Consider the following 17,418-nt stretch of genomic DNA (forward strand, 5'->3'; position numbering starts at 1 on the left):
GTTCAACCAAACTTTCCAACACAGAACTTCTCCTGCCTCCAGAATTCTAAGCACTTTGTCCTTTCTAATTTATCTTCCATTCATATACACCTACCACCAACCCATTTCCCATGTCACCACATTGTCATGCTCTCAGAACCCAAACACACCATTTCAAAAAGAAAGACATTGGTATATACTTTCTGTGTTGACTAAACTAATGAGGATGCATCTTCCATATAGGAGAAAACACCCAACCAGGGTCTGTTGGGGCTGAAGAAAAAAATCTCAGTCAGGGTCCAAACTACCAAGAACCCCTCAACCAAACCTAGAACCTTGCATTCTCTGCAGCAGTTATTGTACCTTCAACCTTTAAAACAATGGGTATAATAAGCATTATATATGACACTGAATGCTTATTTTAATATTTTTAGAAATTGTTTCAATTTAAAAAGCAGCATGATTTTAAATTAGAAATTTAGCAATAATGCCAGGATTATAGGTTAACTTTTCTTGCTTGAAATCTAATCTTCATACTCAGCAAAAGGAACAGATCCTCTCCCTTTGCCTGGTAATGACAGGACACAAGGCTTACTGGCCTTCCTGTCTCAATCACCTTTGGATTACCATATAATTTTGATTAAGTTATTTCCATCTCATTTCAAAAAACCAACTTTTCAAATCATCTTATAATCACGCATATTCATTTCGATCTCTCCCATAGTACATAATACAAAGAAAACTTTCTTAAAACTAAGTTAGAAATATTCGCATCAAAATACCATAAAGCTGTATGCAATATATTTTAAATTGATCTTCTAATAGTTCCTTCATTTACAAATATTTATCTAGTAACTGCTGTACATTCAAACACTGAGCTAGGAGCTAACCTCAGAGAATTCTGAGGTACTCAAATGAAAATGCCACACTTTCAAAACAAAGAAGATAATGAGATAATAGAGCCAAACTCACTGTTTGAACTGAAAATCATACATATACACTAATACTTCTACAAGGATACTACAAAGAACCAGTAATTAGTAAAAAAAGAAAGTTCTAAATCCTAAAGATAGTCTCACAGTAAAATAGTTCAACAGGTGTAAAAATGGAAATTGTCAAAAAATGGGAAAAAATGTAAAAACCTTTAGAAAATTTGTCAATCTTTAAGTTTTAAGAAGATTATTCAGCTATGAAATAGTTAAATAACAAACATCTGCATAAAATACATTTCTATTTTAACATTAGCAAAAAGCCATTAACACTCTTTGACAGTGGTCTTTTCCTTTATATTTTATATAAGCAATATATAGTGCTTATGTTTAAATGCCTATAAATATTTAGAATTTATCAAATAACCTCCATCATGTTCTATCTAACTCTCTACAGTTACTTTCAGCCTGGCTGGCCATGCGAATGATGAAATCATCCAATTGGGCAGTGATTTTATACCTATAAGCAGATATATTAAAAACGGTGTCACTATAAAAATGAACTCTAAGATTATTCATTATTGTATATATTATTGTAAACACATATAAAATCTTAATAGTCTTACCTTAAATATGTGCCATATATGAAGAATAATGCCATCATTAGTCCATTTAAAATAAAAATTACAGCAACATAAAAGCAAGCGGGATCTCCCAATCCTTTAAAAATAAACAAAACACATACCCCAACTATAAATTAGTTAATATGTTTAGCAATTTGTAATAAAATGTACTTCTTTTGAAAAAGGCTACCATATATATTAATATACTAAATGACCCTACGGAGAACATAAGGAAGAATAGGGTAGCTATGGTGGTTTTAAAACAGGGCTACAAATTCACTGACACTTCGCCTGTGGACTTATGGGGTCTATGCCCCAGCTTTAGAGCTTGGGTTTGTGACTGACTAATAGAGAACTGCAGAAGCCAAAGTATGTGACTTTCAAAGCTAGGTCACAGAGGTTACACAGTGTCCAGTTTGGAGCCATGAGCTGCCGTATGACAAGACTGACTACCCTAAGGAACCATGCTAGAAAAAAGCACATGTTGCGTGGAAAGGGCACTCTCAGGTTGACAGTCCCAGAGGAACCCAGCTTTACCATCATGGTAGCTCAGGACACAGAATGTAAGTGTAGCAGCATCCAGTTAATTCCAGTCTTTACAGTCTTTTGAGTCTTACTAACAGAGGCCTCTGATATCACGGAAACAAACCAACCCTACTATGCTATGCCCTGCCCAAATTCCTGACTTGAAGAATACATATGCATAATGGGTATTGTTTATACCATAAGTTTGGAGTAAGGTTTAATGCTATAACAGATTACTAGATATTATCACAGAAACACACTTGCCTTCACAGCTTTCAATAGGACTCAGTCCTTCACCTCTGGTAACAGTCCAACATATCTTGGTTTGAATGCCAATCAAGTCCATTATTTTAGTATAAATCCGGTACCAGCTGGCTAAAATTACCTGGTTTTGAAAACATGGAGATATCGTAAGAAAAGGTATATCCTCAATAGTTTCATTATTAGAATATTTTGAGCTATTTTTCTAATTATCAAATTTCCCCTTCCAGTACAATCCAACTTGGGAACTTTTATTTATTTATTTTTTTAAAAGATTTATTTATTTATTTATACAAGCACTGGGTACAGTCAGAAGCGCAGCAGGGTGAGAGAATTCACCAGAGCCAGAGCAGGGAGCAGAACACGCAGAGTGACAAAGTACACTGCTGAGGGGAGCAGCGGGCGACAGGAGAGGTCTGCGCGCCAAGTGGGACCCTCCTCCGTGGCCAGGGAGCAGCCGGGGATTGAACCCGCACTTCAGAGGCTGCGGGCAGCCTCGCAACCCAGGGCTCAACCGCTGCGCCACCGGGGAGGCCCCAACTTGGGAACTTTTAAACCTAGTAAATTGAATATCACAATCCCCTCCACAGACTTTTGACTAGTCAGTCTTCAATTGTTTACCCAAGGAGAAAAGTAAAATATAAGAAATATGTAAAATATATCATTTTCAAAAACTATAAAACTCTACTAAAGCACATGAAAGAAGACTTGAAAAAACAGAAAGATACTTGTCTTCATGAATAGACCTAATCTTCAAGCTGTAAATTCTCCTCTCGATAAACATTAAAATAATAAGAAAACCCAAGTATCTATCTATAGATGTCATGTGGACAAATAACAAAAAAGATACAACTGGGAGGATATCCTAATAAAAATTAAAATTGATTATTTGTAATAAATTAAATAGTGTAGTACTGGCCCAAGAAGAGTCAGACAGAGCAAAGTAACCAAGGCGGAGGCACTGGGGTATCACCCAGACTCCACTTCCAGGCTGAGCACTCATTCTCCCACCAGCTAGGAGGGCTGGTGTCTAAAGTTCTCAGTTGAGTCCTTCTCTTAAAACTACCCTCTGCTGACGAGAGTAAATTCACTGAAAGTCTACCCTGTACCCAAGGGTAACCTTACCCAATATCTGACTACTCAAAGGGGAGGAATGCCAAGGGCAGCAGCCCTTGTCTCAAAGTAGGAAAACTGCAAGGCCATGCTGGTTCCAGAGCTCTTGGGGGATGGGCTGGGGCCTTTGTTGTGACAGTATCACAGCTCCACTTCTCCTCCTGCCTCACCCTGCTCTCCTCATACACTTCTGCATGCAAATACCAACTCAAAGCTAGTTTCCCAAGACCTCGACCTAAGGCAATACTTAACACAGTTCAAAATAGAAGCAAGCATATATATATATACAATAATTGTAAATAATAAAGAAAGCTACCTCAAATCAGTAGGGAGAAGATGGACCACTCCTCAAAGAGGTAACACAGATCATTTTGAAAATATTAAGAGGTTAGATTCCTACCCCATATTATACATCAAAACAAATTCTAGATTAATTAAAAATGTAGATATCAAAACTATGATTATAATATTTATGCAAAATAAATATTTGTAAATATATGAGTAAAACAAAAATTATATATTAAACTTCCATAGGTGTATTTCTTTTTTTTTTTTAAAAGATTGATTTATTAGTGCATACAAGAGCTGGGTATAGGCCAGAGGTACAGGAAGTGAGAGGATTCACCAGAGACAGAGGGGGGAGCAGAACAGGCAGATCTACTGAAATACACTGCTGAGGGGAGCAGCGGGCGAGACAGGAGAGGTCTGCTTCGCCATGTGGGTTGCTCCCTGGCCTGCCGGGGATCGAACTCGTGCTGCAGAGGCTGCGGATTGCCTCACTGTGCAGTGCTTAACCCCTTAAGCCACCAGGGAGGCCCTCATAGCTGTATTTCTATACAGAAAAAAATATACACATCATACATAAAGCTACAAGGCAAACAAAAAGCTAGGGGAAATGTTTTATCCAGTCAGCCCAGCACTGACATCTAATATATAACTAAGGAGCTCTTACAAGACTTCTACAGAAATATAGACAAAGGGCATGAACAAGCAATTATTCTTTAAAGTGAGAATGCATTTTAATATACAGTGCTGAATGAAATACAAACACACAGAGTAACAAATGAAATACATCATGTAACTCTAATTTCTTTGTCTATCAAATTAGCAAGGATGCAGGTAAATCAAGCACTGCTAGTGGGAATTTCAATTAGTATAACCTACCTGGAAAGCACTTTGACAGCATGTAGCAAAATAAAATTTACCAAACTAAATAGTTTCACATCAACAAATTTACAGTTTAAAAAAATAAGGATGTGTATAAAGATTTAGTTTCAAAGAGACTAACTGCAGCTTCATTATATCTACAAGTTGAGAAAAAGACAGATTTTTCATAAGAGGACTAAACAAAAAATGGTATTCTGTACATAAAGCCACTAGAAATGATGTGGTAAAGAGATGACATAGGAAGATGGTTATATTCTTAAAAGACAAAAGGCACTTAGGAAAAAAAATGTGCTGCACGATCCCATTTTTCCTATATGAGTCCATTTCTGTGAAAGTAAATGTGTATACAGTTATAGAAAGTACTCAATCAGCAGTACATTAGTAAGGAAACACTAGACCTTGGTGATTAATTATTCATCTCTAACTCCTCTATCTCTGTCTCCTCATTAATCAATTGGGCTAACTCATTGATCTGGAAGTTCAACTCCTCCTCTTACTCAATGGGAAATGACTGACAGCCCTGCTAAGTGCTGGGACTTAGCCAAGATTGGGGAACCCACAGAGACCAAGTCAGCCGTGGCCCTGCTATCAGGCCACAGCTGCCTGGCAGCATTAGCTCTTGCTAAGAAGCAAGAACACTGGGGAAGTGTGCTGAACAGGAGAAGATATCATTATGGAAATCACATCTCAGCTCAGGCCCGGAAATGCTCAGGAATGTATCAACTGAAGGCAGGGATGTTAAGAAAGACCAAAAAGGTAAATATCACTGTTTTTTTGTGTCCTAGATAAGCCCACCTTTTCCCCATCCCCACCCCATTCAGTTAAATGAGGAACCCCATATAGCAAAAAAGACTGTTTGGCAAATGACATGTAAAAATAATGATGTCCTCCTGCTATAGCCCCTAAAAGCATACTTTAAATCTAGAAAGGTTATACATTTTCTAAACCAAACAATCATGATAATAATTCTCACAGAATCAGTTAAAGCTCCTCCAAAAATAACGCTTTTTCCAATATTTTTTCCAAGGAAAAATATTTTCTTTCAAAAAAAAGTGTAATTACACTTTAAGTTAGAATCAGTAGTAAATGCAGGTAACATTTCTTTAAAGTTGTTCAAAATCACATCTGGAGAAGTAACTTACCTCAGGGTAGAGATTGAACCTTTTTAATGTGTTAATAACAAGAGGATATTCAGTCAGCTTATCATTCATAATCATCCACACTCCATTAAAAAATGAGGGTGCTTCCACAATAGTCTTGAAATAAGAATAATAGAGCCCCTGAAACAAGTAAAGTTATGATTATAATAAAAAGTACATGTTTCCTATGCCTTTTATTAACTTTAAAAAAACTTAAAAATACACTGTTTTTGAAAAATGAAGCAATTGAGCAAGTAATAGCCACCATTAATTTCACAGGTTTCTGATCACTGAAATTCTTAGTTTGCCAAAAACGCTATATATTTTATATAACCTTGCCTTAACTGAAAACAATTGAGCTCAAAATAGCTTCAAAAATAGGTTTGTTTTGGAGTCGTGTAAATATCTTAATTATAAAACAAATTTTTAATCCCTAAATACTAAAAAAAAAAAAAGGAATTAACCTATCAAACTGGGGGAGGATTTCAAATCTTAAAATATACTAATTTTACTACACATACCCAGTGGAAAATACCCTAAGGTCAAAAAAAACTGCAATAAAGTCTTATAATAACCATATTTTTAATAATACCTTGGTACTCATCAAAAATAAGAAATCCAAAATCAAGGTTCTCAGACTAACAGAAAAGTTATACATTTCCTCTCAAGAAAAAAGTAACCTACGTAATCCTAAATTTGAATTTAAAAATAATCATTATTTTCTCTTTAAAAAAAGCTTACAAAAAGTTTCTTCATACAGTTTACTAAAAAGGCCTAGCCACAAAGGTCAATGTAGTAGCAGTGGGATTCTCTAGCGCCGAAAGTACAGTCTTCAAATACCATTTTCACTGAAAGGAATGAGGCTCCTTGGAATACCATGTGATTCCATGGAGAGGAAATGACTAGTAGAACCAGAAAGTTAGGAAATTAGAATACCCATGAAGTCATGTCAAGGGGACAGAGAGCCAGCTGTGAGGGCTCTCACCAGCTAGACAGAAAAGTTTTCTAAACGTATTAAGATCCATCAGAGCATAACGATACTCAAAAGAAGGGACTCCACTGAATACCAAAAGATGCTGGGGAACCAACTCATTTTTCTGAAGAGTAGTAAACAGAGAATCATTCACTTTCTTCTGATTTATTTTCTCTCTCTTTTTATTTTTGTGGGACCCTCGCCGGTGGCTGGGGATCGAACTGGCGCTGCAGAGGCTGCGGGCAGCCTCGCAACCCGGCGCTCAACCCCTGTGCCACCAGGGGAGGCCCTCTTCTGATTTCTTTCATTGTCTTTTCTGTCTGAAGTGTACCTCAGAGAAACCAAAAAGGTATTGTGGACAAGTTTATTTTGTATAGAATTACAGTTAATAAATGCATAAAAAATAACAGAATAGGCCATCACCATTTGGCAATCCTATGGAAATAGCTGATGTAGGCTGATGGTTGGGCTGTAATGGAGGGATCAGCATGACAATATCATAAGCCACTGATAAATCTGAACATCACAGATAACAGTCTCTTGACATTGCACAAGTGCACAGCATCACCTATGAAGTATTTCTCCCTGGGGAAAAAAATCAAACCTTCATCTGATCTATCAATTTTCCAGAAATTTAGGACAGTGGAATATAAAATCAACATAAATTTCTGTGGGTAAATCTACAGGACAAATGATGTGGATTCTTCAATAAGTAAATGCAAGGAAAACAAAGCTACAAAAATGGGAAGCAGAATTTATAGATTAAAAGACCCAAAAGACACATCAACTAAATACAATGATTAGACATTGTTTGGATCCTGACACAAACATACCAACACAACAACTGTAGTAGTAATAAAAATATCAGATCACTTTAAGCACTGGTGGGTATTGGATGATGTTAAACAATTGGCATACACTGTTCTCAGTGTGATAACGGTACTTTGTTAACCAAAAAATTCTTTCATTTGAGATACGTATGAAAGTATTTTCAGAAGAAGTGATATGATGTCTGAGGTTTTCTTTAAAAAGAAATGGGATGTGGGAGAGAGGTGGGGAGAGGGAGAGCTGTCTATTCTCTCAACTTTGGAATATCTTTGAAAATTCCCATGACAAAAAACTTCAAGTTTTTAGATTTCTAAAACACCATGTGAAAACTAACCATTTCCGTGCGAAAAGCCATCTCTCTTTCCAATGTTGAGAGGTGAGAGAAATGACGATCATTTTCAAAGAGGTGTGTTATATGACTCCTGCAAAAACAAAATAGCAAAAACCAACAGTGTTGAAATTTATATACAGTAATACTTTTAAAAGAAAATTTGCAGGTAATTTTGTAATTAAACTCAAATATTAGGTCATCCATATCTGTTTGCCTACTTAGTATGTCTTATGTTTCTACTGAAATTTATCTATTTAAGAAAAAACATTCAAATTAGATTTCAAAATTAGAATGAACTAGAATAAAAATATTTTAAATCAAGTACAATAAAATTATAAATTATGTTATAAATGTCACTGAGTTACCATTCAGTGATATCTAATGAAATTCCTATCTCTCTCCATAGAGAAGATTAAAAAAATTAATCTTCCTCTCAACATGAACACTATATTAATGTTAAACGAGGTATAGCTTCAAATATAGCTTCTTTAATAATGGAGCTCTTTCTTTAATTAAAAAAATCACATTATTCTAACCCTGATTTATCCATTAAGCTACTTTTTCACACTGTTGTGTTGAGTGTAATATGTATTCATTCTTATCATACTGAAATTATTCCTTTATATATGCATATGTAAATACATACACATATGAAGTGTACATATATGTACATATACACACAAGTACATATATACATAAACCAATAGTTTTGTTTCATTACAAATAACTGCATAAAATACACAATAATAGAAAAACAATCTTACCAGTGCAACACTGCTGCAAAGGCAGCTGGAAGAAAAAAGAAATTGAAATTATTGTTTTAACATAACAAAATATTTTCACTTTACAGACAAGCATTACAAAGACAAGCTGGGTAAATTTTGTGATGTCTAAATGTTGGACTTTTAGGAATAGGGGAAAGAATATTGACTTGAAAAGACACCTCAGGACTATGCTTAAAATACCAATTGACTGGGGGCCTTCCCTGGTGGCACAGTGGTTGAGCGCTGGGCTGCAAAGCTGCCCACAGCCTCTGCAGTGCCGGTTCGATCCCCGGCCGCCTGTGAGGGTCCCACACGGCGCGCAGACCTCTCCTGCCACGCCCGCTGCTCCCCTCAGCAGTGTATTTCGTCAGTCGGCCTGCTCTGCTCCCTGCTCTGGCTCTGGTGAATTCTCTCACCCTCCTGCACTTCTGACTGTACCCAGTGCTTGTATAAATAAATAAATAAATCTAAAAAAATATACCAATAGACTGGATTATAAAGCAATTAGGTATATATACACACAATTTTCATTCACTAATTCGCTAAATATCAGAGGGTCTATCAATTGTTAAAAGCTATATAAGGGGCCCTCAGTGGAGACCCTACAAATAAGTTAACTGTAAGAAGAATAGAACCAATGGTGTGAGGTAACTTAGAAAAAACGACAGGGTGACCTCAGGGGAAAAAAACTGGAGATAGAAGAAAGGGAACTACCACCTTCTATTGCACTGCTACATCATCTGAATGTTTATGATAAATTTTACCATTTTTAAACAGATGTAAAAGGAAACCAGCAAAGAAGAAAGGAAGAGATGAAGGAGTAAAAGAAGAAAAGGTAAGAGAAAGGCAGATTAGTCACAAAATCAGTTTGAGACTTCATGATTTGCTTTCTGTCCAAGTACAAAAAACATATGAAGACAACTCCAGAAAATACCATTCAAGTTCCTCATATCACAATACTCATCTTATTGCAGGCTTCTGATGAAATAACTCCTAAGGAATCAAACTATGAAGGTACTCTCAGAAATAAAAAAAAACAGCTCAGATCTTTTTTCCTCATTCTTTAAAAAGTATTGATATTTTTAAAGATTACAAATACATTTTTGTCTAGGCAATACAAATGGTTATAAAAAAACAAAGGCATTCCCATTTTTAGCTAGATCTCCAAAATTGCAAATATTTAACTAAATTTGTCAAATGTTTTGAAATGGTACTCTGATTTTTTAAAATTTTTTTTATTGACAAATCAACCATCCCCTTTCTTTTTTGGTTTCTGACTTTGAAGACTTTATTTCACCATAATAAATTTGGAGTTTTATTTACTCAATGATGTAACAATAATGCTCTGAATGACTTTCTCTCACTGAATGCAAATGGCACCTTTATCATACTGAGAACTAGTCATATACTTTGGTAATACCACTGAGATTATAGTTGGAATTTGATTTGCAAATTAATTTGGAAAGGATCTATATGTTTAAATTTCCATGTTCATATCGATAAACATGGTATTTTACCTTCAATTATTCAACTTGCTTTTCAATTGCCCTTGATAAAAATCCTATCAGTAGAGTTAATACATAGTAATACACAGTAAACTTAATATTTCTTGTTAAGTCTTTCCCAGGAGTCTCACAAGTTTTGCTGCTAAAATCCATGAAATCATCTTCACCGAATATTGTTAATGTGCAATTTTTGAAGAGTATTTATGTTGTGATGTATTTATTTTGGGCTCATTTACTAAATTATTAATTCTCACAGTTTTTTGGTTTATCATCTTCAATTCTCCATTCTAAACAATATTTAAAAGTGTTATTTTTGTTCCTATTTTATAATTTTACCATTTCTTCTTTACATTTGACAATAACAGTAAACTCCTATTATAACACTAAATAATTCTAAAAGGGAAAAAAAGGGCATCCTGTCTTCTGCTGACTTAAACAGCAATGCATTTAAATTAACCTTTGATCTTCACAATTCTGGAGTGATAAATGGGATTTCTAAAGATCATCATTTCTCTATTTCCTCAGAATACTACAGCTTCTCAGAAGTAGGATAAAAGGTGCAATATGGCTTTTTGTGGCTAACTTTAATGCCTTTAACTCAGTCTCTAAGGCACTAGACAGGAAAACCCCTGGAGTTCTTGGTATTCAAATAGCGTTCTTTCATAGTCTCCAGAGTCAATTCATAACCTGCCCAGTGTTTTGAATATCTTTAATAACAGTAACTAATAAAACAGCTAACATTTGAATTCATATTAAATAGCAGGCAGTTTTTAGTTGTTTTAACTTGAACAAACCCAATAAATCCTCACAATTATCCTATGAGGTAGGTACATATATTTCCCCAGTACAGACATGACAAACTGAGTGTTCAGTGAGGCTCAGTTACCTGGCAAAGAAACACAACAGGCAGACACACACACTGTGGAGGCAGAACCTCTGGCTGAGTCCTATACCAGGCACTGGTGGCCTGAGGAGGAGGGACAAAGGTTTAGGTCTCCAAAGTGTCATAGCCCCCTCTTCTTTTTTTGGTTTTTAATTTTAACAGTAAAAGAAAAAAGTTGCTAATACAGCATCTGCTAATACAGCACATTTATAGACACTAATAAATTTTATATAAAACACAGTCATGGTTTTAATTCACTCAAAATTGAATATATTATATGTTTATGTCATCTGAAAATAAAAGCCCCAGTGAAGGAGATACTGCCCTACATGAATATAATTTAAATCCAAAGATATAAAATGAAAAAAAAACTCCTGAGGCACCCCTAAAGAACTTGCCTACAGTAGGAAAGATTATTAGTGATTTTTCTCTAATTTATTCCAGTGTTTATCAACTCAGACTATATTCTTTTGGGAGTGCCATAAAATTGATAGTCTATTTTTTCCATTTTATACATATGCTATTTTTTTTAGCATTCGAAGACACTTAAGTAAATATGTTATTTTAAAAGTCAGAACATAAAAAAACTTTCCAAAATCCCAAACATTATCTGTAAGAAAAAAGTGTTCACAGAAAGGTTTGCTTTGTAATCTAATTCAAAAGACTGGAATCCTATGGCTGAGAATTTTTGAAAGGCTCTTCATGTTTTGCTAGAAACACATGAACTACCACAACTGAGACTAAATAGGACACTCCTTCCACTCTCTGATTAAAAATTGTGGCAGATTACATGCCACATTGATATCAATTTTCAGTCTTATGGAATCTGAGCACCTCCTTCACTGAAAATTATCCTTCCTTTGTTCAAATCATGTTTAAACAAAACCAAGTATAACTCTCTGAGGGCAGAAACAATGTTTTACTGAACTAAAGTTCAGGAAGCTGAGCACAGAGCCCAGCTCAAATGTTTGCTGAATTAATATATACAGCTTGATATAATTAAGGGAGGGAATAAAATAAACCTAAATCATATCGCCATAATAAAGCAAAGTCAATATACTTTGACAAGATGGATAAATCCACTCATGTGCATATAATAGATTTTTTTTTTCAAAAATTATTTTTGTCAGAGAGAGACTTTATTTTAGATCCCTCTTCTATAGGCAGCAAGCTGCCTAAGCCTCTGGATTTCTGGGCCTTTCTCCCCACTGCAGGAGCTGAAGCCTCTATGGGAGGAGACAGAGGAAGAGCGGCAGGGGTGCAGGGCCAGGCACTCTCTTCTGCAAGTTCAGGAGCATTTCCCAGTCTGGCCTGTCTCACCTCTACTCCTTGAGAAGCCCCCTCCCTCCTTCCAGTCACAGCTCCCAGGGCCAGCTGCACTAGTGTTCTTGCTCTCCAGATGGACCCAGCAAGTCTACAGTCCACCCAGCAAGAGGGGAGGAGATGTCCCCTGCTCTTGCCACCTTACCTGGCCCTGTAGTGGTTGTCTGGAAGGAGGACAGAAGAAAGAAATGGGAGAGGGAATTCTTCCCCACTGTTGAACTCCATCAGCAAGGTCTAATGCATTTACTCTCCACAAGCAGTGGCGCCTCCAGCCTCCATGCCTGCTCTGACCTTCTCTTTCATTCTCCTCTCCTCCCCAAGTTGTTTGGGTGCATGTTAGAAATGCAAACCCTTGGGTCCCATCCTAGACTCTTTGACTCCAAATCTACATTTTAATAAGACCCCTCAGATATCTGTATAACACATATAAGGGCAATGTTCAGAATCACCTGGAAACTATGACTATCACTAGGTCTGGCATTGGGAGGATTCTAATATGCAAGTATTGTTAAGAATACTGATCCAGGGCCTTCCCCAGTGGTGCAGCAGGTTGAGCACAGTGCTGTGAAGCTGTCCACAGCCTCTGCTATGCCGGTTCCATTCCCAGCTGGCCAGGGAGAACTCTCCTATCTCACCTATTGCTCCCCTCAGCAGTGTATTTCGGTCCTTCTGCCTATTCTGCTCCCTGCTCTGTCTCTGGTGGATTCTCTCACCCTCCTGTGCCTCTGGCCTTTACCCCAGTGCTTGTAAAATAAATAAATATTTAAAAAAAAAAATACTGATCCAGTTAGGACTGGAATCAGTTAGGACTGCATCTCTGCACCTCCATTGCCAGAGATCCTGAGTCAACAGATCACTCTAAACTTGGAAATTTGCATTTTAAACAAGTTTTATTAGGAAAAACAAAAGACAAAAACAAACGATAAATGACAAATGTAAATTCAAAAGCTACTCTCAAGGAGAATCAAGAAAATCCTGATAGCTGAAAACAACAAACGGTTAAGAAAGGGAAAGAATTAAAATTAAAAATCAAAATCTTTTTTACTTTCCCTAGTAAGTCATTTTTTTTTTTTTTATATAGAGGCATGTTTTTTATTTATTTATTTGTTTGTTTGTTTGTTTTGTTTATACATGCACTGGGTACAGTCAGAAGCGCGGGAGGGTGAGAGAATTCATCAGAGCCAGAGCGGGGAGCAGAGCAGGCAGAAGGACCGAAGTACACTGCTGAGGGGAGCAGCGGGCGGCAGGAGAGGTCTGCGCGCCATGCGGGACCCTCCTCCGGTGGCCGGGGAGCAGCCAGTGATCGAACCCGGCACTGTAGCTGTAAAGGATGCGGGCAGCTTCGCAACCCAGCGCTCAACCGCTGCGCCACCAGGGAGGCCCCCTAGTAAGTCATTTTTAATGAGTTTTCTATGACTTATAGTCATTCAGTCTGAGTCTCATTTTCACCAAATGTCAAATGGGGGATTATAACTTGGTTATCTCTACCCTTAGCACTCAATAACCTCACACAGCTATTACAACTAACACTTCAGTCTTCACACTCTTCAAGGTGCCTCCATGGCTATTTTCTGTTTTTATTTTGATCTCCCTGTTCCAAAACTAAAGCCTTGGTAGGTTTGACCCTTTAATTTTGTTTCACTTTGAGAACAGGAAATAGGAATGAATTCAATATGTAACAGAGATATTGAGTCTCAACGTGAAACACAGGACTGCCTTAAATTTCAGTCATGATTTAAAGAAACTACTAATCCTGGTGAGATCTAGAATTCACAATGGTCTATGTGATGATGATTATAAGGTGACTTTAGTAAATCTAAACGTCCACCATATATTTGGCATTGAGAAAAATGATACTTTACAACACTAAAGAAAAAAATTAAAAAACTAATAATAACAATAAGATGTGACATCTTTTTTATCAGCTGCAATTTGCAGAACACATTCACCAAAAAAGCAAAAAGATTCTGTAATCCTTTTGAGGCAAATATGGCTCTTCTATTTCCATGAGATCCTAAGTCTGTGACTAGGATGTATCAAAACCTACAGGAAAGTCTACTGCTGTCCTCTGACTGGAAGCTTAGTCATGAAGGTGTTATTAATAAGCACATTTACCCAAAAAAGGATGAACTGGTATGGATTTCAGTGTTTTAAGAACAAGTACCTGGATACTTATCACAATAATATGCAAGCTCATTAAATACTTCTGAGGAAAGACAACCAAACTACAAACACTAGTCAATCTAATGAAAATAATAGATTTTATCTCAGTGGAGGAAAAAAAGACCCCCAATACACACCCTATACCCAGACCCAGCATACTAAGCAAGAGATTTTAACAAGTCTGATAACCAATAAGCCATCCCAACATTAAGGTTGTGGATTTCCCCCAATTGCAAACATTTCTTGGACATCACATCCTACTTATCCTTGAAAGGATTAAGAAAACTGTGATACTTTTTGGTTACTTTACTTTGTTTTGTTTCATTTTTTAATATTTTGTTTATTTAGGCATACAAAATCTGGGGTGTAGGCCAGAGGTGCAGGGGGTGAGAAGATTCACCAGAGACAGGGTAGGGAGCAGAACAGGCAAATCTACTGAAATACACTGCTAAGGGGAGCCGTGGACACAACAGGAGAGGTCTGCCATGCCATGTGGGTCAGCTCCCTGGCTGGGGATCAAACTCATGCTGCAGAGGCTGCTGAGCTTCATCGTGCTGAGACTTAACCCCTGGTGTCACCAGGAAGGCCTGGTGGTTTATCTGTAAGGATATACCAATGGGAGTGATTCTGCTAAGTCAACAAAGCAGTACTCTTTCTAAAAGAGTTCTCAGGTTTTGGACTATGTGAGGCCGTCTTCCCACTAAAGTATCTTGACAGCTGCCTCAGACTTCATTCTACAGCTTGATAGATGATTCACATGCCATGAGACCTAACTTCAATCCCAAACTTCACCCAGGAACTCAGGAATGATGGTGGGCCATTCATTCACCTGGCCCACTTCAGTTTCCTCACTTGTAAAACTCCAGGAGGTAACCTTTAAGTTCCAGATGTTTATGAAATATCTTGGAGATCAGAGATGAGAACAGAGAAATAAGGTCTTTAAAAAATATCTTTTAAATGAAGTAGAAAACAGTAGCACTATGCCAGTTACATAAGTACTTAGTGATCACTTAATGATTGCTATTCAAATGAGGTGTGACATTCAAAAAGCAAGTGAACGCTTAAAAAATAAAAAGGGAAATGCAGTACAGAGCAGTAGCACTTTAGGCAAATTTAAATTGGTATAAAATTATGAATAAAGCCTCATTTCTCTCAATTACACCAATCTCCCCAAATTAAAATTGTCAAGAAAGCAAGTTTTCAAAAGTAAATAGTCCAATATTTTATAAACTGTGTTCAAGACATGGCTGATGCTACTATAAACTAGAAGATAAAATCACCTCCATCCTTGGTCAGTACATGAATCACAGTACTTCAATACTTCACTGAGTAATTTTGGTGAATATGCTGCGATGTTCACATTTGCTACATAAACAGTTAAAATTAGAAGATGCCATCCAAGCACTGATTATGCATAGTCCAGTGCAGCACAACACACCTGACTACCAGTTACTTTGGAGAGGGCATCAAACATGAAGAAAGATGCCAGGCAAACATGAAGATATGTGAACTGTTAATTTAAATGATCAGGAAAAACAGATCTACAGTAACAATGCTGAGAAAACAAAGAATAGTCTTATAACAAAAAATAAAAGTTACAAGTACGTTTATATATTCTGAAAACTAATACTTCCACTTAAATTTATTCCTATTCAAAGAGTCTAGAATAATGAAAAGTCACCCAAGGAGAACTGATCTTTTCCATGAAATAAGAATGCCTTTTATGGGGTTGAACTGAAGCATAACATTCCTGACCTAGAAATAGATATAATTTTTACTAACTTTGATAACTAATAATCATTAGAATAGATAATTAAAGAAAACACTTTCCCTTGAAGAGTAATGTTCCAATGGTTTGGGTAAAACTCTTAGTGAGAAAAGATAAGAATGCAGGACTAAATATAAACAAAAAGTCTAAAGCTACCCCACTTGCACAGATATGCACACATACACATAGATTCTTAGTCACTATAAAAATGTATACCTCTCACTAACATAAACTTTAAGAAACACTAATACAATCTAATAGGCTAAGTGTGTAAAGCTTATAATAAGAACAACTATAGGGCCTCCCCGGTGGCGCAGTGGTTGAGCGCTGGGTTGCGAAGCTGCCCGCGGCCTCTGCGGCGCCGGTTCGATCCCCGGCTGCTCCCCGGCCACCAGAGGAGGGTCCCACATGGCGCGCAGACCTCTCCTGCCGCCCGCTGCTCCCCTCAGCAGTGTATTTCGGTCCTTCTGCCTGCTCTGCTCCCCGCTCTGGCTCTGGTGAATTCTCTCACCCTCCCGCGCTTCTGACTATACCCAGTGCATGTATAAACAAAACAAAACAAATAAATAAATCATAAATAAATAAAAATACATGCCTCTTTAAAAAAAACAAAACAAAACAAAAAACAATAATAAGAACAACTATAATTCAAATTTTAGCAATATCAAAATACAAATATGTATTTAATAAAATTGTATCCATTTTCACTATTGCTGCTGACAGAGGAAAGAATAGAAAACCTAAAGGAGGCCTCACAACACTAAAAGCTGACTCACACAGGAGGTGGGTAGAGGGGATTAACATGACCATTAATAGAGCAATAGGAATCAAGACCCTCAGGCGCCAGTGCCTTATCACAAGGCATAAGACCCAAGAAGGATCACAGACCTGAGGGTAAAGATAGGGAGATTGGGCCCATCCTGGAATCTCTGGTCCTCTTCTAGTTTTGCCTAATTATCCAACATCAGCAACAAACAGGCCACTCCAGAGAGGAGTGCGCCCCTCCCAAAGAGAAAAGCACTGTATCAGTGTAGTCTCTGCACTGGCTCGGGCAGCAATCCCACTGCACACCTGTGCCTAGGCAGGTGCAAGGCCGCCCCCCTGCTACCATGCAGGCCTCTCTCAGCAAACCTGAACCTTTTGG

The 17,418-nt window shown here is 37.1% G+C and overlaps 1 protein-coding gene across 1 annotated transcript in view; it reads right to left on the reverse strand.

Annotated features, from left to right (window-relative positions):
• Window positions 1-17,418, reverse strand: part of DPY19L1 (dpy-19 like C-mannosyltransferase 1) — a gene marked incomplete at both ends in the record, with an annotated part of 81,304 nt that overhangs the window by 56,829 nt on the left and 7,057 nt on the right. The window contains 5 exon segments of the mRNA XM_084230773.1: window positions 1,535-1,626; window positions 2,316-2,441; window positions 5,740-5,877; window positions 7,872-7,959; window positions 8,633-8,657. Of these exon segments, the coding sequence (XP_084086899.1) occupies window positions 1,535-1,626; window positions 2,316-2,441; window positions 5,740-5,877; window positions 7,872-7,959; window positions 8,633-8,657 (469 nt within the window).

This window comes from Talpa europaea (assembly GCF_964194135.1).
Source record: "Talpa europaea genome assembly, chromosome: 3".
Classification (NCBI taxonomy): domain Eukaryota; kingdom Metazoa; phylum Chordata; class Mammalia; order Eulipotyphla; family Talpidae; genus Talpa; species Talpa europaea.